Source organism: Microplitis demolitor, chromosome 7 (genome assembly GCF_026212275.2).
Source record: "Microplitis demolitor isolate Queensland-Clemson2020A chromosome 7, iyMicDemo2.1a, whole genome shotgun sequence".
NCBI lineage: Eukaryota > Metazoa > Arthropoda > Insecta > Hymenoptera > Braconidae > Microplitis > Microplitis demolitor.
In genome coordinates this window covers 19758968-19784324 of record NC_068551.1, presented here as the reverse complement: position 1 = coordinate 19784324, position 25357 = coordinate 19758968, and the positions used below count along the sequence as shown (strand labels likewise).

At 31.7% G+C, this 25357-nt stretch overlaps 6 protein-coding genes across 9 annotated transcripts; 5 read left to right on the top strand and 1 right to left on the bottom strand.

Moving 5' to 3' along the window:
* The first annotated feature begins 1190 nt into the window (after window positions 1-1190).
* Window positions 1191-3876, top strand: LOC103574557 (RNA-binding protein squid). Of its 2 annotated transcripts, none has more exons than XM_008554038.3 (3): window positions 1191-1571; window positions 2100-2438; window positions 3034-3876. In XM_008554038.3, exons 2-3 carry the CDS (start codon window positions 2133-2135, stop codon window positions 3547-3549), a joined length of 822 nt encoding a protein of 273 aa, XP_008552260.1. In that variant the 5' UTR covers window positions 1191-1571; window positions 2100-2132; the 3' UTR covers window positions 3550-3876. The 2 variants fall into 2 exon arrangements, with proteins under 2 accessions (XP_008552260.1, XP_008552253.1); XM_008554031.3 differs by having other exon boundaries at window positions 1193-1571; window positions 1815-2438.
* A 1306-nt stretch (window positions 3877-5182) lies between these two features.
* On the bottom strand, window positions 5183-8625 carry LOC103574570 (dehydrogenase/reductase SDR family protein 7-like). The gene has a single exon (XM_008554049.3). It carries the CDS (start codon window positions 8054-8056, stop codon window positions 7112-7114), a length of 945 nt encoding a protein of 314 aa, XP_008552271.1. The 5' UTR covers window positions 8057-8625; the 3' UTR covers window positions 5183-7111.
* Window positions 8626-8748: 123 nt separating this feature from the next.
* On the top strand, window positions 8749-13595 carry LOC103574581 (probable serine/threonine-protein kinase MARK-B). Of its 2 annotated transcripts, XM_008554067.2 has the most exons (5): window positions 8749-8992; window positions 9215-10143; window positions 10216-10506; window positions 10955-12029; window positions 12123-13595. In XM_008554067.2, exons 2-5 carry the CDS (start codon window positions 9217-9219, stop codon window positions 12854-12856), a joined length of 3027 nt encoding a protein of 1008 aa, XP_008552289.1. In that variant the 5' UTR covers window positions 8749-8992; window positions 9215-9216; the 3' UTR covers window positions 12857-13595. The 2 variants fall into 2 exon arrangements, with proteins under 2 accessions (XP_008552289.1, XP_008552282.1); XM_008554060.2 differs by having other exon boundaries at window positions 10955-13595.
* A 281-nt stretch (window positions 13596-13876) lies between these two features.
* On the top strand, window positions 13877-15075 carry LOC103574596 (60S ribosomal protein L18a). Its single transcript, XM_008554076.3, has 3 exons — window positions 13877-13955; window positions 14276-14455; window positions 14669-15075. The coding sequence occupies exons 1-3, from the start codon at window positions 13938-13940 to the stop codon at window positions 15002-15004; spliced, it is 534 nt and encodes a 177-aa protein (XP_008552298.1). The 5' UTR covers window positions 13877-13937; the 3' UTR covers window positions 15005-15075.
* A 565-nt stretch (window positions 15076-15640) lies between these two features.
* Window positions 15641-18249, top strand: LOC103574601 (F-box only protein 44). 2 transcript variants are annotated; one of them, XM_053740946.1, is made up of 5 exons: window positions 15641-16168; window positions 16597-17155; window positions 17235-17381; window positions 17449-17697; window positions 17877-18249. In XM_053740946.1, the coding sequence occupies exons 1-4, from the start codon at window positions 16155-16157 to the stop codon at window positions 17653-17655; spliced, it is 927 nt and encodes a 308-aa protein (XP_053596921.1). In that variant the 5' UTR covers window positions 15641-16154; the 3' UTR covers window positions 17656-17697; window positions 17877-18249. The 2 variants fall into 2 exon arrangements, with proteins under 2 accessions (XP_053596921.1, XP_008552311.1); XM_008554089.2 differs by lacking the exon at window positions 17877-18249 and having other exon boundaries at window positions 17449-17798.
* A 679-nt stretch (window positions 18250-18928) lies between these two features.
* LOC103574612 (conserved uncharacterized protein) lies at window positions 18929-25344 on the top strand. Its single transcript, XM_008554101.2, has 3 exons — window positions 18929-19107; window positions 19265-19408; window positions 19537-25344. The coding sequence occupies exons 2-3, from the start codon at window positions 19325-19327 to the stop codon at window positions 24049-24051; spliced, it is 4599 nt and encodes a 1532-aa protein (XP_008552323.1). The 5' UTR covers window positions 18929-19107; window positions 19265-19324; the 3' UTR covers window positions 24052-25344.
* The last annotated feature ends 13 nt before the right edge of the window (window positions 25345-25357 follow it).

The following is a 25357-nucleotide window of genomic DNA, read 5'->3' as shown; positions in this document are numbered from 1 at the left end:
AAAAAATTTTAATATTTGGAAAAAAAAAAAAAAAAAAAAAAAAAAAAAAATTAGAAAAACATCTTTAATTATAAAATGATGTTTAATAATAAATATTAATTAAAATTTTCATCAAATTTCTTAGGCTAAGTTATTTTGAGTCTCAATGTAGACGCAAAATATAAATTTATAAAAATTGCGCAAATGAATAATTAATAACTTCAATTGTATAAGTCTACTCTAATATTAAATAAATAATTAATTATTAGTTTAATTTTACAAACCTGCTCCAATATTATATTTATTTATTATTGACTTCGATGATACTTGTAATTTAGTAATTGGTTTACCAACTATTTATGAGACCAACTGTGTAACACAAAAATACTAGTTGAACGGCAAGTTAAAATACTTGATAATAGGTGACACACCACGTAAGTTACAAAACAGAGCGGTAAATTATAAAAGAGTAAATGAAAATAACATTAAAATGTTTTCAGTATTTTTAATACATAATTAATATTGATAAAACAAAATAATTAGTCGAGTGTATTAAATATTAAATAAATAAAGATAATAATAATAATATTAAAAGTGGTTTTCTAAGATTCTTTGAGGACTCTTTCGTTTCATATTTTATTGTGGCTTATTGACATTTCTCTCCGATAAATACCTGGATACTCTTACGATGTGCTAGATGATCAACAGGATTTGATAATTACTTGATAAGATTACTAATTTAATTAAAACATAAATAATAATGAAAACAATAAAAAATTTTAAACCTAGAGCAGACACTTGCGCATGCGCACAACTACTATTAGATCAACGGGCATAATTAAAATTTTAATAATTAATTATAAATATAAAAACAAACAAACAAACGCTATTTTTGGTGGGGTATTAACAAACAAATCAAGATAAATGGAAAAAAAATTAAAAAAGATAGAAAATGAGTATAGTCACCGCTAACTTCAAATAAATTTTTAAAAATTTATTTAAAAAAAAATAAAGAACGAACAAATAATTATTTATAGCGAACATTGACGAACAATCGACGAACAAACGAATTGCTAAAAAAAATTTGCCAAAAATCGAATTCCCCCCGCCAACTTAAGGGAGCTGTAAAAAAACGTTTTCGGATATATATAATACATACATATAAATATAAAATAGTAAAGAGTGTGAGTATGAATCGTCCATCTTTATTTAATTACATTTAAGTAGTCAGTTTGAGTCTTAAGAGCTGGTCTTGGGTCTGGGTGTTGCTTTGTTCTTGGTCTTGGTTGTTATTCGTAGCTCGTAGTTGATAGTTTCTTCTTCTCCTACTTGTCCACAGCAATATCATATAATTACAATAGCACACAGTTATATATCAGCTTCTCTCTTGCTCTTCCTCTAGCTTTATTCCAAGTTCCGAGATACCTGAGCCTGAGAGTGTGTTTAGTTGTAGGAACAGAACACCTACAGTTTAACTAGTGAAAGATCTTGGTCGGCATCGCTCATCGGGGTTGGCGCAGGCGAGATACCACTCTCTCGACACCGGTAGAATCCACGAGAAAATAAAGCATTAAAAAAATATTTAAAATAAGGTATGTTACATATTGCTAAGCATTTTTAAAATTATCACTGATATATATCTGTATATAAATAAATAGTAATTGCTGGTAGTAATTATTTAATTGAATGAAATTAAATAAAATTCTGGCAGACTATTTTTTGCAGTGTAAAATTTTTTTAATTTGGTTTTGGCGGAGGGACTAAAAGTAGTTGTAAGAGTAATAAAAAAATTGAGTATATTATAAAGTAGCCGGACGTGTGTTTGATACTTTCAGACGGCACAGAGTAGAGAGAGAAAAATAACTTCTGAAACTAGTCTGGTAGTGTGTGTATGAGTGTGTCGGTTCACGGTGCGTCTGTAGCTGTAGCAAAAAGTAAAAAAAAACTACGGAGTACGAACACGAACTACTGAAAGAAAGAAAGGGATAATATATTAAATAAAGTTTAAAAAAGTAAATCATCGGCATAAGAAAACTATGGCGGCTGTTGACTGTTATCAAAATCAAGTAGAGAACTCAAATTCATCGGGAAATCACACTGATAACGATTATAACACACAGGACAATCAAAATCAGCAGCAGAGACCCGGAACAATGCAACGAAGCGGTAGTAATAATGGTGGACAGTCGTTGGATCACAAAAATCAGCAACAGCAAGCGACTGCTGGTATACCTGGTATGGATGATGAACGCAAATTATTTATTGGTGGGTTGTCTCGGCACACTACTGATAAAGAATTACGTGAGCATTTTGGTAAATTTGGAGAAATAGAAAGTATAACTGTTAAAATGGATCAACATACCGGCATTTCACGTGGTTTTGCTTTTATGGTTTTCACTAATCCTAAAACTATTGATAAGTTGCTGGCTTCCGGTGAGCATTACATCAACAAACGTAAGGTTAGTTATTAATTTATTTTAATCTCTGGTACTTTTATTTATTTATTGTCTCTTAAAATATTATCGCTAATATATAAATATATTGAGTTCATTTTATTTAAGAGCTTTTATCATTTCATATTATTAAGTCGCTAAAATTTATTCTACTGCGACGTTGCGCCAAAATAAACCTTTGACATCAGGTAATTGGATATTTTTTAAAACAAAAAATACAAATATATGGAAACAATTTTAAATTATAAACTGAGTAGTTATCTCAATTTTTATAAACTATTTTACTTAATTTATCATTTTTTTTAGTACGTGCAATTAATTGTAGAAATGAAAACAGCAGACGTTTGTTAATTTATTCGTTTTTATTATCAAATTACATGGTTAGAAAAAATAAAAAAATTACTTGATATGAATTCAAAAAAATTATTTTATTCTAAAATTAAAATTGTCTGTTGTTTTTATTTCCATAATTAATTATGTAAATTTATTTATCAAAGCTCTTGAATAAAATAACAAAAACTTTTAGTAATTTCTTATAAAAAAAATTTATTTACTGAGCAGTCAAAAATAACAATAACAATTTTTTAATTGGTATCAACAGGTGGATCCAAAGCGTGTAAGCAAAAAAGCGCAGCATGGAAAAGTATTTGTCGGTGGGTTGACCCCAGACATGACCGACGACGACATAAAAGCGTATTTCAGTCAATTTGGAACAGTAGTAGAGCTGCAGGCACCTTTTGACAAGACCAAGAACCAGCGTAAGGGCTTTTGCTTCATCACATTCGACTCCAAGGACGTGGTGTACAAGCTGCTGAAAGCCCCCAAGCAGACGATAAACGGTAAGGAAGTCGATGTTAAGAAAGTTAAAGTAAACCCAGAAGTAAACCGTCAGGGATTCTGGAACTTCGGGTACGGATACGGGTACGGAGGCGGGTATAACTACATGCCCGAGTACACCAACGGGTACCACGGCGGCTACGAAGACAATTACAGCAATTACGATACTTACCCAGGGTACGACAGCTTCGAGAACCACGCGAGTTACCCAACAACCGCCGCAAAGCCTCGAGGTAACGGCCAAGGACCGCGACAGTTCCAGAGACATCAGCCCTACTAATAATCTTTCTTTATTTTTTATTATTAAACTAAAATATAATCAGCAAGTTGGATTTAGAGATTTATGTTCGATGACTCACAGAAGTGCAATCATCTGTCAATGGGTTTAGTTTCGACAGCACCATCGTATTCAACGTACTATCTATTAAATAATAATTAATAAAGTCTATTGATCACCTGGCAGGTATGTCATCCAGGTTCAAATACAAACGTACTCATGGTTAATACGTTGATCCTTTTTTTTTCTTCTAATTACGATACATATATTAATGTATATTATATATTATTCAATTAATTAGGCTCTAAATATATATTATTCATACGTGGAGTCTTTATGTGTGTAACACTTTTTACTCATTACTTAATCATGTCTATCATTGTCTATTTTTCTTTATTATTATAATTTTTCTTTTTTTGAAAATTAATATGTAGTTTATTATATATTTCATATATATACATATATATAATTAAGTAAGCATGGAATTAAATTCTACATATTTATTTGAGTAAATTTTTTCAACTTTTTTTTTCTTTTTCAGCAAATAATCCACTGATTTAATAATTTTTTTTTTTTTCTAATGAGTTCACATAAAAGGAAATAATTTTTTTTATCAATAATTTTATTATAATTTTTCCAAGACATTACAATTGTAATAAATAAATAATTATTGTTAGAGTTGAATAAATTACTCAAATAAATAATAAAATATTTTAATTACATAAAATAAACTAATAAGCATTATAATAATCGTAGGAAACCGTTTATAATTATTAAGAAAACAAAGTGCCTTCAGAAATGCGATTTTGTCGAATTTTTGAACGTCTAGTTTTCTCTATACAATAGAATTATGAATATTAAAAAAAAAAGAAAAGAACATAAAAAAAATAATCACATAACAAAATATATAGATATATATATATATATTTTTAATTTGACAAAGTAAAAAATTTATCAGTAATCAATAATAAATAATAGTAATGACTAATAAATTAAGAACCGAAAATAACAAATGGATTAAAAATATTTTTTTTTCGCGCCTTATTGAACAAATTTGTGCGGCGTCAACTGCACATTCTTGTGTATATATTTATATGTTAGACTACTATACACATTTGATGTACACTTGTTATTTAAATAATAATTAAAATTAATATTACTATTATTGATTATTAAATTGAGTGTACTCAAGTTATATAGAAAGAATAAATACGTATTTATATACTACGAGATCTATTTTGTGCGTGCGTGCGTGAACAACAATACGAGTACGAGTAATGTGATTGCTAAATAAGAGCTCGACATGTTGAAAAAATTAATTAATAAATTAATAATGAGGAAAAGATAAAAAATAAACAATGATAAATATGGAAATAAATTAAATTTGTGATTACTTACTGTTGTGATTGATTAAGAATCCGGAGCATGAACCAGTGATTAGAGATAATGACAAAAAAAAATAAATACATAGTATTTAATATCATGCATTGAATTTTAAAAAGTATATTTATAAATCTACTGAATAATAAATATTAATTTTTTATCATCGACATTTGTAATTGTTTAATTATAATAATTATTAAATGATCCTGCATATTAAGGGCGTTCTCAGACAGTGTCATCACTTTTTAAAAAAATCCAATGACTTTCAACTGTCGTGAGCTTATCAAAGTTCTATAAATTGATTAAAAAAAAATTAAGGGATTGATTGAAAAAAGACAACGTAATTGAAATTTTGCTGCGATATAGATTTTTAAAAAATTACTTACAGTTGACATCAATTGAGAGTTGAAAGAAATTTGGAAAATAAATTTCAATAAAATTAAGAGTAATTTTTTTAAAATTCTATGTCTCAGTGGAGTCGCCCTTTTTCCAATCAAAGTTTTAATTAACTGATAAAATTTTGATACGCTTACAACAATGAAAAGTCATGGCAAATTTTCAAAGAGTCGGGGCACTGTCTAAAAATGACTTCGACGCTGATTTTTATTTTAAATTACAATTAAAATATTTATTATTGTTAAAGTAGTAGACAAATGACAATTTTAATGAAATATTTAAATGTTGATAGAAAAAAAATTTTTAAATGCATACTAATGGATATCTATATATTTTATATATACATAAATATTATATACCAACATATTAATGTCCAATTTAAAAATTGGCGCTCAGTGTGCATTTTTCAATGATTTTTTTCTAATTATCTAATATGTTAAAAATTATAAATTGTCTGCTACTTTCTCTGCAAATATTTTTGAAATAAAATTTTGTAATAAAATTTAAAATAAAAATAATTAAAATGCGGGTACAAGTGATGGAAAATTAAATTTGTTAATAAAAAAAAATAATTATTAAAAATCATTGTCCTTGCACATACACATACATTTTAATGCAGCTAATTGTAAGCTACATTCAAAGAAGACTGCTCATAATATTGTAATGCATTGAATTTCAATAATTCAAATACTGGTCTTCGAGATATAATTACTATGACTATTATTATTATTATAATTATTGTAAATCTGATATCTAAATTGTATTTTTATGTCACTGTTGTAATAAAATAACATGAAATTTTTAAACAACAAACAGAGTAACAGTAAAAAAAAATAGAGAGAGCGAGTGATGGAGAGAAAGAGGACAATTGTTTAGAAATAGATTTGACTATAGAATCGTTGTATTGGCATATAAATATTGCCAATATATTTATATATATATAAAAATAAATATAAATATATTATTACATATATATATATATATATATATATTTACATTGATTTTTTGGAAACATTGTTATTTGTATACCAAGTATACAAAATTCAATGATAAAAATCTATATCAATACAAAAAAAATGTTTGCGTGTAAAAAAAAAAAAAAAATTGAATCCGTTGACAAAATCGGTTATGAAAAAAATGAAAAATAAAAAAAAAAAAAAACAATGATAATAGGTAATAATAAAGTTAATTACTCAAGTACAATTTGTCAAATGGATTAAAATAAATAAATATGATATGAATCTTCAGTAATTGATAAATGTTTGTTACTATTGCTACTTGCTTGTTTCACCCATGGCACGCTGTATATTTGAATTTATTAATTGAACATAAAGATTATACTGAAATAATTATATCTAATGTCTTTTTTTTTTTTTTTTATTTTATTTTTGCCGCACCATTTATATTTTTTAGGAAATTGACATTAAAATTTATATTTAGATTTTTTATGTTCTTTCATTCAGAAATAATTTTTTATTATTTTATAGTTAATTATTCTTATTTATTTACCTTGTGGTTATTACAGTTTTCATTATCCAGACTAATCAAACATTAATTGACTTAGTATTAAATATTTAACAAAATAATTATAAAATTTTATTTCTTAATTTTAAAACGCACTTTTTTTTTTAAATCAAAGTTTTTCTTGAGTTCCCTGATTTAGAAAAATGATATGATCCATGCTAAGTGTATATCAGGATTACAATTTTTTACAATTGAATTAATGATGATATTTTTTACAAACCATAAAAATATTTACGTATTTTTAACTAAAAACCAAATTGTTTTATTTTTCATCGTTTAATTTTTTTGCCCGTATGTTCATAATTTTAAAATAAACTGATGGAATTAAATATCTTATCAAACATACAAATTTAATTAAAGTAGGAGCTATAATAATTTCACGTTCTTGTCTTAAAACTGCTGTTAATATTTCATCAGCAACATACTTTGGCGAGTATCCATCTTCAGTTGACTTGTCCATTTTCCCATGACATTCACCAGCTTCCGTTACTGCATTTAGAGATAAGGAAGTTTTTATATACCCTGGACTTACAACAGAAACTTTGATATTATAATTATTGAGCTCTGCTCTAGTGGAATCACACCAAGCTTGAAGAGCGTGCTTTGATGCTGCATAAGCTGATCTATAAGGAATAGCAATTTTTCCTTGTACACTACTGATGCATACAATATGTCCGAACTGCTGCTTGATCATCGAGGGAATGACAGCTTTTGCTAGAGCTATTTGTGCAAAGTAGTTTATCATCATTACTTGCATGTCAACGTCAATTTTAGTTTTCGCAGCCTTCCCTCTGTATGAAATTCCTGCGTTATTCACCAAAATGTCTATCTGACCAAACGAAGCTAAAATTTTATCAACTTCTTCGGTCAGGATATCAAACTTAGTCAGGTCTAATGATAAAATTGTTGGCGAATACGTTTCGACGGTTTTGTTAACTGTGGTTTGTATCAATGAATTTTTTACCCGCTGTAATTCTTCATGTCTTCTGGCTACTAAAATGACTTTACATCCACTGGCATAAAAAACATGAGCCAAGGCTTCGCCTAGACCTGAACTGGCACCAGTGATCATCACTACTTTACCTTTCAGTGAAATCTTGCCAGTTTTTCTTCTTATAAAATCGAAAACGTAGTAAATCATCCATGGGAATGTCAATGGAATACCGTATACAGTTAATAACCTCCAAATGAATGTCCATTCCTTCATTGTTATTAAAAATAGTAAAATTTATAACTTAAAATTAAAAATTTACCAACTCCAGTTGAGCTTTGGTGAAAGTTTTTGGTTTTGTGGCTGGTTTCTGATTCTGTAGCCGCGTTAAGCTGCGGTAAACTTTTTAAACTGACTCGTCATTTATTTAAAAAATTAATATGCAAAAATAGAAGGTTGTTAGCACGTGTGCAAGATGTGTTTATATTTGATGAGTGTCAAGTTGCGTGCACTGATAACTTTTTTAATGGTGCATTCACATGAGTACGAGGGTGAATAACGACTAATAAATTTTCATTTTTTCAGAATTTGAAAATATGAAATTTTTTTTACCCATTAACAGCCCCCGTACGACCAGTCAAAAAAACCAAAGGCGTGCTGTTCAAATCAGTAGTATCCATGACTGACTTCAGGTACTCACAAGTCTCTGAGATACTCTCAGAATATAAGTCAACCGTAACTTTGAAGTTTGACCAAGTCAGAAGGGTGCCCTCGACTTTCATCAAATTAGGTGCGGTGACATCATCATTATATATCATTCATTAAAAAAATATTAAATTTTCGCGCCAACTTAATAGTGGTTGGCCACGTGCTAATTATCGTTTTTAATAAAAAATAAAAATCTTGACAACAGTCGGCATCAAAGTACGCTGACATTATCGTCTAATTAAAACATACACGTACGTGTATTTACGTGTTTTGATGCCTTTATTTGTTGACTTGACTTTGATGATTTGTATCAGTTTTGCATCAAGTACTCAGTGTATTTACTTGTCATTCGTGTACACAAATGTCATCAACACAATTTAAAACCATGTTAAAAAAATAAATAATCCATTTATTTATAAAACACTTATACAAGTTTTTAAAATACAATAATTATTTTAATTGTTAGTGATAACTGGACAATATTTAATAATAACTTTTATTAAGGTAATTTTTTATTACATTTATTTATTTATTACCTTACTTACAACATCACTTAATTTATTTATCTGCTGTCAGTCTGAGACTTGGTCTCAATTCTTTACTTTATTCAAAAATATTCTGTGTAAATATTATCAGTAATTATTTATATCGCGGTAATGATTTAAAATCATCAACATATTGCGTGATCTATAATAATATTAAGTATTCATTGTTGTTATTAAATAGATATGACAAACAATATTGAAGGTGAAGCAATAAGACAAGAGTTGAGTAGCCCTCAGAGCAGAATGGAGAATGGGTTAGGTTACGAGCCAATGGACGCGTCGGAACCAGAAGCTGGAGATGCCGGAGAGGTCCAAGAAATATCACCGGACAGTGACCCACTTTCAGTAGATCCCTCAGCCATTGACAATGATAATGACAATGACACTGACACCTTTTCAATGAATATCGACGTGCCATTTGTGGAAAACGATAACAATATTGAAAATATATCAAACGCTTTGACAATGAGTCCGCTGATAGATGATGTGTCAGCGGAAGTTCATTTAAACCAGTCAATGTCGTTGGCTTCGAGCAACCTGGAGTACACGTCAGTGTCTGAGTATCGAGAGCTTGATAATCCGAGGGTTGAGTGTCTGGGAGTCCGTTATCCAGAAATTTCGTCGGCTGATAGAAATAGGACAGCTGATCAAAGATCCAGTTCTAGTTCTAGTTCTGATTCAAGTTCTAGTTCTAGTTCTAGTTCTTTTCCGAACGAAGTTCAAAGAGTACCTGAAGTTAATCCTAGTCAGTCTAATGAATCTAACACCAGGACATCTGAATCATGGAGATCCTATAATGATGAAATTGATTTCACGACCCTAATACCTGCTTACGGAACTCCTGTCAGTCCGAAGTCTATCAAGCGAGCGGGTCCTTATATTCTAGGGCCGCTTATTGGAACTTCTCCAGTTAGAAGTATCGTTCAGTGTCTAGCAAGGAAAGCTGGGACGGATAAATATTATACCATTAAAATATTGACTCTCAAGGATGACAATGAAGAGGAAACGCAGGACGATCGTCAAGGAAAAATGCTGCTTCATGCCGAGTATTCACTACTGAGTTTGCTGCAGAATCAGGAGGGTGTCGTTCATCACCACGGATTTTTTAAGGTATGTCATTCAATAAATTAATTGAATTTTTCATACTTTAATTTAATATTAAACGAGATTTATTTCATTTAGGACTCGGCATTGGAAGAAAAAACTGTTGCGAAAACTCGTATCTACACAGGAAGAATAGTACGAAGGCTTTGTTTGGTTCTCGACTGTCTGACATCTCATGATTTCAATCCGCGGAATGAGGAACTGTTAAATCTCCAGCATCATGTGATACGGGAAAAAAAATTATCTGAGAAAGAGAGTTTGTTAATATTTACAGACACTGTGAGAATCGTCGCGGAATTGCATAAAAGAAATATCGTTCATCGTGATTTGAAGCTGGGGAACTTGGTATTGAATAGGAAAACAAGAAAGGTATGTGTGTATCTATTTATATATATAAATTACGGGCCACTCTTCATAGAAAGTCATAGTCAGTGTTATCCTCATCCTCCTTAACCTGACCTGGCACCAAAAGCCAAAAATAAAATTTTTCTCAGGACTTTTTGGGGTCTTTCCTACTACAGGACACCATAAGGAACAAAAAACGTTTATATTGTGTTGAGTTACTCCCCTCAGGGTAAAAGTTAAGGGCTACTCTTTATAAAAGTACACAGACAGTGGCATCCTCACCCATCTTCACCCACCTGCATTTATCCTCATTTGGGTCATAAGCCAAAAAATTACTTTTTCTCAGAATTTGTTTGGGTTTCTTCTCCTAAGGGACACCATAAGAAACAAAAAACGTTAATATTGTATGGAGTTATTCCAACATGTTTATTTTTTATGAGCTGATACTTATTTATAATAATTTGTGTTCTAGGTCACGATAACAAACTTTTGCTTGGGTAAACATTTGGCAAGTGAAAATGACCTTTTGAAAGATCAACGAGGCTCACCAGCATACATATCACCGGACGTGTTGTGCGGCAAACCCTACTTAGGAAAACCATCAGACATGTGGGCGCTAGGTGTTGTATTATTCACAATGCTGTACGGACAGTTTCCCTTTTACGACAGCACTCCGACTCAATTGTTCGTAAAAATAAAAGCTGCGAATTACCAAATTCCCATGGACAACCGGGTGTCCGAGAAAACGATAAACTTGATCCGCGATCTGCTGGTTCTTCAGCCGAGTCGTCGTTTGACTGCAGTCCAAGTTCTTGAGTGTCTTTCAATAATAATCTACACATTCAAAATTCCCGCGTCTATCGGGGAGGAAGAGCAGGTGGTGCCGGACATCACTGATATGAAGGATGACCCAGTCGAGAAGAAAACAGAGTCAGCTGAAAAATCAAAGTTACGTTCATCAAACGATCTGTTCAAGCAGATTAATTTCCGCGAGCAGATGATGATGCTCATGAATCAGTCACAGAGTCCACTGGTACCACGTGGCCGTTCTTATGGACAAATTCCTGTGCACAGGGTTAATTCAGATCCCCGAGAACTTACTCCAGCTGAACTGGAGATGTACCGGCACTTGATTCCTAATGACAATCAACGTCAGCACTCCCACAGTTCCAGTCGCAGAGATAATGTAATGCGAGCACGTGCTGCTACAAGATATCGTCCCAGTTCGCATCCCCCACGTCAAGCTGCTTTGTCTCAAAGTCAAACACAAGCACCGACCCCAACTCAAAATCCTGTTTCTGCTCCACAGAATCCAGCAAATCAAAATCCAGCAAACCAACCTGCCGACAATCCACCTGCTTTGAACAATACTTCAAATCCAAATCGTTCATTAAATTGGTGGTATCCTCAATTATCAACATCTTTAAATCCAAATCTTCCACCACGTAGCAGCACCACCAGTACCCCAGAAACAAACACAAACAGCGGATCAACGGCACGTAGTTCACCTCTGGTGCTGGGAGTTCCAGTAGGAGTGGGTTTACAAGGTGAGTCAATGATAGTAAGACCAGCAGTTGCTCCTTATCGTGAGCCAGATCCCATTTTAAATCCAGTAAATATAAATAATCATAATTTACCAGCTTCTCGTGATCCCATGAGCGCAAGATACGATCACGCAAGAATGTCAATGGCCATTCGCGCATCGCTGATGAATCGCAATCAAAGAAATGCTTCTGAGCAAACGCGGACAATATCTAGCGCCACTAGCAACCGATCAGTGCCGAGCGGCGGCGACGAGAGTCGCAGTCACAGTCATAGCAGATTCCGCGAGGCCATTGTCAATCAGATTGTCTCGATACGCGCAAGGCTACAGCAGGACAGGATCAACAACATCGAGCGGCAGATCGAGAGCGTGAGGAACGGGTTGATGGGCAATCCACGAAGCAATTCTGTTGGTAATAACACCAGCAGTAGTAGATATTCTGTTGCTAGGCGTAATTTACTGGCACAGTCCCGGCACTTGCCTTATATGACCAACTTAAGATATTTATCAACAATCCGTAATGTTTCGAATGATATTTCTAGAACCAGAGCTACTGATACCAGTGACATAAATCTAGATACTGTGATACATAATAATATTAATCATAATAGTGTTAATGAGATGAGAAATTCTGTTTCAAGGAACGGAAACAGTGATAACCGAGATAACAGATTTTCGGTTTCAAATTTTGCTGATGCTTTACAGCAAATAGCTAACAGACTTGGACAGTCATTGCAGCAAACACATGAGTTCAGTGAAATAACTAGAGACTCTCGATTAACTCAACATGATTCCAGTGAATCTTTAAATGCACGTGACCAAAATAATTAAATATCATTGATAATTATGATAATGATCTAGAAGTAAATAAGGGTATTATTTATTTTCATACTTAAAATTTATTCCTATTTAACTGCTGAGCTAAAAGACTCGCTTAAATTTTATTTTATTTATGACAAATTTATAGTCACCCACGAGTCCAGACATTTGCTAACTTATGTTGACTTTAAGTCAACTATTTGTGATTCTGTCACTGGTTGTCAAAGTCAATAATAAGTTAGCAAGTTTCCAGCTGGGTCACTTCTGACTTTGAATACAGGGCAGCTTTGAATTGGTATTGAAAAATTTGTTGACAGGTAACTTTTTTTAATAAACTTCTGGGTTCTCTTGATGACAATTGACGTTAATTATCTAGAGTTTATTATAAAATTAAGACCGAGATACAAAAAAGTATTCAGAGCTACAATTAAATTTTTTTGGTACAAAATAAATAGAACCCAACTTTTAAATCATCAATAAATTTTGTTTTGAGTTCAAAACTCGTCAGTATTCAGCTCCCTGTTACTTATTTTGTTTTTTAAATTATTTTAAAATCAATATTATTTGTTTTTATACTCATTAATCTTTAAAAAAATTTTTAAAACTAAAAAAAATGAAAGTAAGGGAGTAAATACTGATTTTCTAAAAGTTTATTTTTATTATTATTTTTTTATTATCAAATTTTATAGGAGTAATTAATAATTACAAAGAAAAAAATAAATTTTCCAATGGAAACTTTTTATAAACTTTTAAAGTTTTTAAGACTAGACTAAGTTACCTTATTGATGTTAATTGTCACACTAATTTTTTTGTTGTAATTATTGTTTTTAATTTATAATTTGTATTTAAAATACAATTTTTTAGTTTATTAATTTCGAGGAAATAATTTACTGTTATACTTTTATTTTAATAAATAAATTATTTGACATTTCAAAATTTGTCGCTTATTTGAAATCGAACTTTTTTAAATTTTCCCGCGCACCAGCCATTCAAACTTTTAGTTTTATAAATTTCCGCCGATCACACTCCATAGGCTGCCACTGTCTCATTTGGTCTCTTTTCCGGTCACCTCAGCTAGCGGCCATACTGCACGATGAAAGCTAAAGGAGAGGTAAATTTACTTATTTACCTATTTAATTAATAAACAATTAATCAAAATCTTAAATTAGCTACCATTCAATTTTAAATAATTATCTACAAAAAATTGCAGTCATTTTTCGTATTTTATAACTTCAGTGTCAAATATTTGTTTATTTGGAGGTTAGATGGACGGCATGGTTTATGTGTCGCTCACCAACTCAGTTTTTAAAAATTAATTTATAATTATTCACTTATTCTAGTCTGTCAAAAAATTTGAATTGAGTTTGCAGTTTTTTTTTTTTAGTGAAAAAAATGTATTTTTGAAATTAATTAAAATATTTAATTTTACAGTTGGGTGAATATGAAGTCATCGGAAGGAAACTTCCTACCGAGAAGGAGAAAACAACTCCCTTGTACAAAATGAGAATTTTTGCTCCTGATGCGATCGTTGCAAAGTCAAGATTTTGGTATTTCTTGAGACACATCAAAAAGTTTAAGAAATCTACGGGAGAAATTGTTTCAATTAAACCGGTAATTATTTTTTTTTATTACTACTAATATTTAATCAATAACTTGATTTACTTTTATTTTATTTCATAAATATTTAATAATTATTTTGAGTAATGTAAAATTATTTTATCACACTCAATATTTCTTATTGTAAATTTAAAATTTTAATTGACAGTCGAGCGATTGTTGATTTGTTACTGTAAATAAATCTTAATATAATGATTTAATTAACAGATCCCGGAACCAACACCAACCAAGATCAAGAACTTTGGAATTTGGTTGAGATACGACTCCAGGTCAGGAACCCACAACATGTACCGCGAGTACCGCGACATGTCAGTGAGCGGAGCGGTCACTCAGTGCTACCGTGACATGGGAGCACGTCACCGAGCACGAGCCCACTCGATCCAAATTATCAAGGTCGAAATCGTCAAAGCTGCTAACTGTCGTCGTCCCCAAGTCAAGCAGTTCCACGACTCCAAGATCAGATTCCCACTGCCCAAGAGAATTCACCACAAAAATCGTATGCCACTTTTCAGTGTACGCAAACCACGTACCTTCTTCCTTTAAATATTTGTATGCTACGATATTGTGTATTCTTTAATATAAATCTTTGGGAAAAATACAACATTTAAAATATATTTATTTTATTTTAGTTTATCCTGTAATTTAAACTCAACTATTCACTAGTTTAATATCTACATCTTATTTTAAATAACTAATTTTGAGTAAAATAAGAAAAAAAAATTTTTACTATCGTTTAAATTTCTTATTTATTCATACTTATTTTTTTTAATACTAAAGTTGAGAATGCTTTGCTTTTAATCTTAAAGTAAAGTGAAGATCTATTGGAATTAATAAGCGCCAATTTTTCAAACCAGATTTATTTTTATCCGAATTTAAATTAATACTGCTGGCATATTTACATATTAATAATATATAGATATACCAGCAATAATAATTTAAATCGAGTTTGAAAAGCTAGTCCCTAGTTTTAGTCAAGAAATTTATCATTCATGATAACTTGGAATAGTAATAAAAAATTAAAATTTTTGAATTTTCTTCTAATGACTCGAAAATTAATTGACCATCTGTCGAAAAAGTAAATAGCGCTTATTATTATAGATAAAAAAAATATATAATTTTTAAATCAAAGTAAAAAAAATTTTTTTTATTTCTGGTCAAGATCAAGTCCAACTTCCTTAAAAAACATTTTTGACAAGAACTGACTATTTGTAGCTTTCATAAATATTAAAAATTATTTTTTAATAATATAATATACTAAGTATATCGAATTATATATTTAAGAATACTAAAAATATGTAAATAAGTAACGAATTAAATTTAAATAAATTTAGTCATACTTGAGTAGTTACATAGGGACTGCACATTGCCAGTGAATTGTTTAAGTAAACAAATATGTATTTGAATTTAATGCTTATACATATGAGTACATGGATATAAAATATATATAGAATAGATTGAGTCATAAAAAGTACATCTAGATGAAAACATTCAAGTTTTCTTTACTTTTATTTTTTCAGTAACTGAGTGATCATTAAAAAATAAATTAAAAATTTTTAAACATTAATTTAAAAATTAGCAGATGTCAAATTAATTAAATACATTTTATATTTAATAAAAGTAATATAACGTAAGTGGACATCAGTGACATAATTTTTTATCCATAATTTTAAAAAGTTTGGCCTTCGAAGGTTATATGGACATGACTGCGTAAGTGTTTTTTATTTATTTCGACACTTGAATAAATTATTTCAAATTCTTTACCTTTTATATATATTTTAATTAGACAAAAATTAATTATTTTTTATATTTATCGTGTGCTATTATCTTATTTTAATTTTATTTATTTTAATTTTTGAATAAAAAACAATAGATGATGTGGAAAGTAGCCGACATCTGACAGTTCTAAGATTTTCAATTGTCAGCGGAAAAATTTTTGAAAAACATCCACAGGATAATTTTTCAAAAATCTTCGTATAAATTCTTTTAAATTTTTCTGTCATTATGTACTTTGTTTATTGAAAATAAATAATTTTTTAATGATTGCTACTGTCAGCATCATAAAAATAATATATTATGTGCATTACATCATATTGCATAAATAATGATGACTAATAAATAAACAAATTGACTTATAGGTTCGTCAGCAAAATACTGGGGTTTAAATCCCAGCGTGTTCCTTTTGAAGAAAGTGAAAACAATGGCTTAGTATTGTCAGACAAATACATTCCTGAAGAATTACTGGGAGAGTTATTTTGTTACGTTGACTGCAAGTCGCTTTTGAATTGTCAGCTGGTTTGCAAAAGATGGAAAGATCTTATCCAGGAATACGTGTGGAGAAAAAAAGCGGAGCTAATATTCGGTCAATCGCTCCAGTGTTTAAAGAGCTATGAATTGCCTTGGACAGTTTATTATAAGATTTGTAAAAAAAATCCCTTTGAACGTAACTTGCTGAAGAATCATTCTGGTCAAGAAGGATTGAAGAAGCACTGGGTTATTTCGCGACAGGGTGGCGATCATTGGAGAATCGAGAAGCCACCAGTTGGTGTTCCACCTCTGCCAGACGATCCTGTTTTTGAAGGAAAAAATTCATGTTTCGTGACGTCCTACAGTTTGTGTTCTAAAAGACAAATTGTTGATCTTATTGCTGAAGGATTATCTGATGTCCTTCTTGATACTTTCCAACCACCTATTCAGGTATTAAATACTATAGATCTAGATCTAGATCTTGATTATTTATCAATAACTATAAGTAATTAAATAATTTATTTATCAGGTTGGCGAGTGGTACAGTTGTCGTTGGGATTGTCCAGCAAAATATGACTGTCATGTATCATTACTTGATGAAAATGACAAGGAGTTAGAAGTCTATGTATTTAGAGATGATCTTGAAGTTGATGAGAAACAAAATAAATGGTTGCATGTAAGAAAATTGATAAATTATCACAAATATTTAAATGATCGAGAGAATAATTGAAAATTATTTTCAGTTTACTCATGAGTTCACAAACTACGGACTCGGTGTCAAGAAAGTTTTATTTCAACACAGTGGCAAAGACAATTTATTCTGGGCTGGGCACTACGGAAGCAAAATGGCTGGAGCTTCTGTCGTTGTAAAAGTAAATCCAAAGGCGTCGAACGCTTCAACGAAACGAAGATCTAGCATAGAGTTAGATTCTAGTATAGAGTTAGACTAGTACTAGTTGATTTTAAATTGTTTCCATTTAAAAATTTTATTGGTAAGTTTGCTGTTACGATTGTGAATCTTTGATATTTATTAAAACATATAAATATATATTTATATAATACATGCTCAAAATAAACGCCATTAAATGCCTAACTTCGGCCTCATAAACTTTTTCATTAAACACTCATCACTTCTCATTGGTCAAATGCAGTGTTTTAAACTTTCTTAAAGCATTTGGGCACCCCTTCTACCGCAAAATTCGACGAAAATAGGCGTGGTATATCCCTACTCTATAATCCAAGATATTAAAATGTTCAAGATAGACTACTAGGGTGAACTCATCTTTACCTAAAGCTGCATCACTAGCAAAAAAAATTCTCTAGATTACACATGCACATTAAATGGATCGGCTAACGATTGTGGATCGTCATTAACTAATTATGTTAATAATAATGTTAAAAATCATTATGTTAATAATATATTTAATTAATAAAGTTTTTATTGATTTATAAATAAATAAAGCTATTGATTAATTGCTAATGTTGCTGGCAACATAATTGAAATTATTTGTAAGCGTTCTGTACTTAATTATAATGGCACTTTAATTTTAATTGATAAATTTGTATCTTTCGATAATGTTTAATAAAATTTATTGTTTATATATTTATTTTTATAACATGTTTATTTAAATTTATAATCCTGAAGGTCGTAGACAATTAACAATTTTCGAATTATTTTTTTTTTAAATTCATTGTTTTGAAAAAAATTATAAGACGTCAGCTGACTTGCATCATTTGAATTATAGTATTTTTAGCAAAAAAAAAAAATGTCAATTGTTAACAGAATACAAATTGTTGTTATTTTATTAAAAATTACACTCTGAGAATGAATTTAAAAAAAAACCCAGTGATTGTTTAAATTAACATTGAATTAAAAATTACATGAGTGGGAATGTAGCAGACATCAGATCAATTTAAAATTATTAATAAATATAGTAAATAATTTATAAAATTAAATTTTTAAAAAATGGGCATTTAAAAAATTAATAAGTTCATTTTTTTTATTATTTACTCTATTGACGTTTCGATGTTTGGCGAAGGTAATCGGGGTGATTTGGAGTAATAATTTTAAATTTGTCTATTGTCTACTACACTCACACTCATAAAATATTCATATTAAAAAAATCGATTGTTGGTAACAATTTTTTAAAACTAGAACTCGAACTCAGCGCCACCTTATATATATGTGTATATTTTCGTGTTTTTAAAAAATATAAGTAAATATTTAACGGCCAAGTTGCTGTGAGTTCTCCGTTAATTATTCATTTATAAATTTCCTTTAATTACCATACATTAAGTATCACATTTATAAATATATAAGATCACATGGAAAGCAAAATGATGATAAATATCATTTTTTGATCTACTTCCAAGTGATGATTTTTTATCAAACCGTTTTAGAGGTTAGTATCAACACAGATTTGTTTACTTCATTCACCAGTTAACTAGTCAGTTAAAAACTCTCATCATCATTTATATTTTTACTAACTTCCAGTTATTTAATTAATACATAAAATTATTACTGTAATTTTTATCCAGCTGAAAATATTTTTTTCCCAGACACAAGTTTGCTTTTCACGAGACGTTGGCTAGATAATTTATATCCTGACTTAATTTAAAATGTCTCAGACACAGCAGATACTACACAGGTGGACTGAGTCCCTGAAAGCAGGAGAATTTCAAGGACTTGCCAATGAAATAAAGGTACGAAAAAAATCATAGAGCTTCTGCTGAATTAATTAGAAACAAAGATCATCTGATCCAGTGCTAAATCCTGGATCTCAAATGCATCTAATAGATTTGAATTTAATTAATTATTTGTTTCATTACAGGAGAGTAATTTAAAATTACCTTCAGAAAAACTAGACGTATCACTGTCTCGCTTGCTCGTAGTGATCTGTAGCTTTGTAGCAGACCAGAAAAAACTTCCACCTGAAAATATCCAGGACTTGAAAAACATCATCCGCGTAATCTATCACAAGTTGGTATCAATACCAGACCCAGTTAAATTTTTCTTGTCGCTCTACCACGTAATCAGGATATTTTGCTCCTCGAAATCCTACCAAGCAGCTCTAGAGATAACTGACTACTTCTTACCCGGAACTTTGTGGTACTCACGGGCCGGTGATCCAACATCTTCTTTCACAAAACTCACGAATCTCTGGGCTACCAGTTTGATCAGCTACCTCAAGTCCCTTAATAAATTAGACGACAACCAGTTTAAGTCAACGAGCAACTTGATCGAGTATCAGCTTAAACTCCGCTTGCTCTGCGGTGCAAGTGGCCACCGGTCTTTCATCAATGATCTCGACTCTTACTACAAGATTATCAAGTCACTGGACAATGGAAAGTACGAGGATAGATTCCGGGGTTTGATAATCGATACGTTAACGCGCACAAAAATATCTTTGAGTATCGAAGACAAGTATCGCAGCTACGAAGCTTTTCTAAGACTAATTACTGAGATCCTGGCGAGTAAAATAAATATAGACGGAGTTTACAAAATTGCTAGTAAAATACGTCAAGTATTCGATCCCTTCCGCGAGGCTGTCAAAGTAGACAAGGAAGTCGACAGATGTTTTAAAATTTACGAGTTGATGTGCTCGATATTCACCAGGTCGGTTCTTTATTTTACCAAGGATGCTGTTGATGCCACTGACAAATGCATTGAAAAGCTTGATTACTTGGCCAATGAGTACGGGACCCAGAATGCGGTGCGTCATAATTTGTTCCATGGCTCCAGGCTGCTTAACTTCGTGCTGATATACTGGGACAATTATGCTAAAGCAAAGGAAAAGTTTGATATTCCCTTGGAGTTCATGCCCAAGTTACTGTCGCTGATAATCCATCAGTCGGATTTGCTTGCCCGGCAAACGATCTCTTCATGCAATGGGTGTTCGTCTTCCAAATGCACGATCAAAAAAGATATTTACAGCAGCACTGGTACTAAAATTCGGATTCTTGCGATTTTAGCCCGCATTGATGCGACGTCTGATGATCTCAGACGCATTGCTGTATCAGTATTCAAGGACAGCGTTGACAGCATTACGGAACTGAGGGACAATAATTGCGAGTCCTGGTTAAAGCTCTGGTCGCTCTGCATATCGCGTGCTTACAATGTCATCCTGCAGTATGAAAAAAATTATTACCAAGATTGTCGTCTTATGAGCGAATTAATGTGTCGTAAAATCAGCAGCTTCGGTATCGAGAAACTCTTTGATGAAAAAGAAAACTTTTTGGCTGTATGTTTATACCGGCTTAGTTCCGCGCATTTTCACAATGAAAACTATCAAGAAGCTATGACTGTTGCTGCATTGACCGCGTACGTCGGGTATAATTACGAGGAATGTTCAGCGTTTCGTATGTGGGCAAATATTAAGTATCGGTACTCATCAGCACATAGGATAACTATTGTAGATTGTCTGGAGAGAAATGACGTGGGCGAACAATTTGGGGTTAAAGTAACGCTAGATAATTATCAGAAACGTTTGATTTGTCTGCGGGAAATCAAAGGGCTGGAGAACGCCTCGATTAATATGGTCCAGTCAATAATACCAGCAGTACATTTGATGGAGATTCTTGATCCTGATCCTATGGAATACGCCCAGGCGGTCCACTTGCTCGGTTACCATCTTCTAGATCTCCGTGAGACTGAGTCTATAAAGCAGTACATCACAAAAGCTCAGTCCCAGTTGAAGAAAGCCAGTAAAACTCCAGCAAGCCAGCTGATGTACGGCAACCTCTTGTTCTACGCCTTCGTTCAGCGACTTGCTGACATACGTCGTGCTACTGAGACTGAAATGGAGACCTCGACGATGCGGCTGTATTCTAAATCTCCCTCAAATGGCTCAACAAGTAACGTAGTGCCAGCTTACAGTCTCATCAATATCAACACTTCTGCTGATCTAGAGACCGCTTTGGAACGAGTGCTAGACATCTGGACAAACTATTGCCCGCGAGAGGGCATTATTGAGAGTTTCGGTAAATTTTTAACTCCAAAAATGATGATAAGGCTCGCGATAACTGCCGGAGAGTACGCTAAATTTTATCACTTCCGCGGCCCGGAGATAGCGGCATGGAAGCTGGCCATGAGTTTGGCTAAAAAATTCAGTGATGATCACTATATTATTTACGTCACTGGTCGCAGTATTATGTCGCGTTACATCAAGACCCGGTGGATCACACTCGCTGAGGAGTGCGTCGCTAAATTAAAAGACACGAGTGATGAAAAAATAATTGAGTGCATTGCAATGTTTAAATTAAGTTTGTCAAGTTATTATTTTTACTTAGAGCGAGATGATGAGGCCAAGAAGCTGTTTGATGAAGCGATGGAGATGCCCAGGATCAAGTTTACTAAAAATCTTCCGACTTATCTACTGGCAATGGACATTTCCATATCAGACAGACTTAATTATTACGACCAAGCTGATAGTCTCAAGTACTCACAGGCGCTTGTCGAGGGTCTCTATACGATGATTTTAATTGAAGATGAATTTATGTCACACGATTTTCCTCGGGAAGTGTTACTCTATCGGCTGGATACGCTGTTCCAGTTCACGAATCACATCAGCTTGCGGATGAACAGTCTGGTGTCTTACCGGGAAATTTCAGCGCACTTGGCACGACGGCTTGGAGTTGTCCAGAAACTAGGATCTGTTTTGCACGTCGCCGAGTGTCTAAAGAACCTCTGCTTCATTGATTTGTCGCGCAATCAACTGGAAGACTGTGAAGTAAAACTCCAAGGACTTGAGCACATTCTCAAGCTAGATGTCTATGACTTTGGCGCCAATACTAAATCATCTAAAGTGGTAGTAAATGTCTTCTGTGATTCCTCTCCAGTGCGGATGATTGAGTCCGTCCGCGACATGCCGCAGAATGACGCCTCGCCGGTACTTATCAGCAAAGTTTTTTCATCCCCCGATTTCATGGAGCACGAGAGCAAGTGCAAGTGTTTCAAATGCACCAATTTCGCGTATAAATATCTAGTGTTTTCGTGCACTCACATACGCGCTCAACTTTACGCGGCTCAGAATAATTTTATCCAAGCGCTCCAGCACTTCCACGGGGCGTTTCAGATTATAAAGAAGCTACTAAATGCCCAGGTCGAATCTTTTGAAATAACTTCTCATCAGTATGTGGAGTATGTACTGTTTTTATTGGATTTCGCAAGATTTATCAAGTACTCAGTACCAGAAGGCCGTGAAGCTCTCAGTATTGTGATATTTGCGTTGAATATTTGTGAGAAATATAGAATACAAAATCATCCAGTGTATCTCAGTATCAAGGAAATGATATTTGAGTACAGATTCCAAGAGACTTTTGACCCGGACCAGTACACCAAGTTTGTGGTCCCGGATGTAAAAGAAGAAAATATTGATGACTATTTGTCAGACAGCGGTGATATCTGCACGACACCTGTCAAAACTCCCTCCGGATCCGTAAGAGTTAAGCGCCGTTACACTCCTCTGATCTTGACTCTCTCTAAAGCTGAAGTCGATACAGTTCAAGAGGATCAAGACTGTCTGACTCCCGTTTACGTTAGCGATGATCTCGTAAAAATTGAAAAGAAACAACCGAAAGTCACCAGAATTAAACCAATTAGACGTAAAATATCAGACTCTGAGTACCTGAGTCCTGCTTCTATGGAAAATAAAAATACTGATAAATTAAATTCTGATGTATTTATATTTGAAAGTAATGATTGTACAGAAGACAAAAGTAATTCCTGTAAAAAAAATAATGAGAAATCAACCAGATCACGTGCTACGAAAAGTAAAAACGAAATTACAACAGTTGATACAAATACTGGTAGTAAATCTCGTAAAAAATCAACTGCAGCTGCGTTATCTTCTAGAGAATCTGTGAAGATTAAAAATGAGGTTGATGAAGTTATTAATTTAGATGAGGATATTAATTCTAATGATATAAATTATGTTAGTAAATGTATTAGCAAGTCAACTGACAGTTACTCATCAAGACCAGAAACTTCATCAACTAAAACAACCAAAGACTCTGGGAGAATCAAAAGTGAACTGGAGACTGTAGTTGAAAATTTAGAAGCTGTGCATATCAGCAAGTGTAAACCAAATGTTCGGAAAGTCCGCAGCAAATCATCAGCGGATTTAATTTCAAAGGCAGCGGAAAATAAATTAATTAAAACTAGTGCCAAGGCTAGATCAGCAAGTACGAGTACAAGTAAAACTAAAGTTATCAAAGAAGAAGTTTGCGGAGATGTAATCGAGGCCAGTTACGTTCTCGAGCCCAGAAGATCAAGACGCGTCGCTTCGAAAAACTCCGAATCTGATAAAAATAACTTTAATTCAAAAATATTGAAGCCAAGGACCTGATAATTAGTTTTGATAAGTAGATAATTAATAGAAAATGTAAACTAATGAAATATTTTTTTATAATTATATTTGAATATAAGGCTGTAAAAATATCAACTAGCGCAAGTATTTTTATAATTATTTAATTTTAGTAGTAAGTGATTATAATACTGGTGTAATAAATAAGTAAATAATTTTTTTTACATGAAATTAGAAAAGTTTATTAAAATATATTGTATGTACATTTTATTTTTTTTGTTTGAAAAAATCTTATTGTCTATTACTGACAATAATTAAATACATAATTAATATTTAGCTATTACTAGTATTATTAATAATAAACATGGCATAATTAATAACTGGTTTGTTCTTATTTTTTTTCGATTTATTTTGTTCAACTTAAATACTGCAGCGACAAAAACTTAAATAACGACGGACATTAAATCAAAAGTCTTACTTTTATTTAATTTGTTAAATATCACACATTTTCTCATATCAAACATTGTTTTAGTAAACTATTTTGATTAAGGCGACTCTCAGACAGTGCTCCCACTTTTTAAAAATTTTCAGCTATTGTTAGCGTATCAAAATTTTATCAGTTAATTACAAAAAAATTAAGGCATTAATTAAAAAAAAAACAACGCAATTGCAATTTCGCCGAGATATAGATTTTTAAAAAATTAACTACAGTTGACATCAATTGGATGTTAAAAAAAATTTGGAAAATAAATTTCAATAAAAATCATCTCAATTTTATAATTCGAATTTTCAAATTTCGTTTAACTCCTAGTTGATAACAACTGTAAGTAGTTTTTCAAAAATTCTATGTCTCGGCGAAATTGTCTTTTCTTTCCTAAATTAAGGTTTTAATTTTGTTTTTAGTTAATTAGTAAAATTTTAATACACTTATGACAGGAGTCATTGAAAATTTTTACAAAGTGGGGAGCAACGTCTGATAATTTCCTTAATTAATAAGTTCTTTATCATTTACAATAAATAGTTAAGCGAACTTATATCTTCGATCGCTTATAATTGACAATTTAATACAACAAATAAAAATCCCAATTATTGAATGGGTATCAATTAATGACTTGTTTTAATTTATTATTTAATTTTATAAATTTAAATGTTATATTTTTTTTTTAAATTTAAAAATTTCCCTCCAAAAATTATCACTTACACTCAAGTTATTTTTTAAATTTCTCAAGTACTTTTATATTACAAAATAATGAATAAATTAATAGTAAAAACGATTGATTTAATTACAAGCATTTGATGTCAATAATTGGGATTTTTATTTCATATATATTTATAAAAAAAAAAAAAA

Bases quoted from the DNA above. Each gene is read 5' to 3' on its own strand.
- LOC103574601 (XM_053740946.1), top strand. The intron at 17,156-17,234 runs GTATTAAATACT...TTTATTTATCAG, and splicing joins CTTTCCAACCACCTATTCAG to GTTGGCGAGTGGTACAGTTG. The intron at 17,382-17,448 runs GTAAGAAAATTG...AATTATTTTCAG, and splicing joins AACAAAATAAATGGTTGCAT to TTTACTCATGAGTTCACAAA.
- LOC103574557 (XM_008554031.3), top strand. From the start codon at position 2,016: ATGGCGGCTGTTGACTGTTATCAAAATCAAGTAGAGAACTCAAATTCA. The intron at 2,439-3,033 runs GTTAGTTATTAA...TGGTATCAACAG, and splicing joins ATTACATCAACAAACGTAAG to GTGGATCCAAAGCGTGTAAG.
- LOC103574612 (XM_008554101.2), top strand. From the start codon at position 19,325: ATGTCTCAGACACAGCAGATACTACACAGGTGGACTGAGTCCCTGAAA. The intron at 19,409-19,536 runs GTACGAAAAAAA...GTTTCATTACAG, and splicing joins GACTTGCCAATGAAATAAAG to GAGAGTAATTTAAAATTACC.
- LOC103574581 (XM_008554060.2), top strand. From the start codon at position 9,217: ATGACAAACAATATTGAAGGTGAAGCAATAAGACAAGAGTTGAGTAGC. The intron at 10,144-10,215 runs GTATGTCATTCA...TATTTCATTTAG, and splicing joins ATCACCACGGATTTTTTAAG to GACTCGGCATTGGAAGAAAA. The intron at 10,507-10,954 runs GTATGTGTGTAT...TTTGTGTTCTAG, and splicing joins TGAATAGGAAAACAAGAAAG to GTCACGATAACAAACTTTTG.
- LOC103574570 (XM_008554049.3), bottom strand. From the start codon at position 8,056: ATGAAGGAATGGACATTCATTTGGAGGTTATTAACTGTATACGGTATT.
- LOC103574596 (XM_008554076.3), top strand. The intron at 14,456-14,668 runs GTAATTATTTTT...TTTAATTAACAG, and splicing joins AAATTGTTTCAATTAAACCG to ATCCCGGAACCAACACCAAC.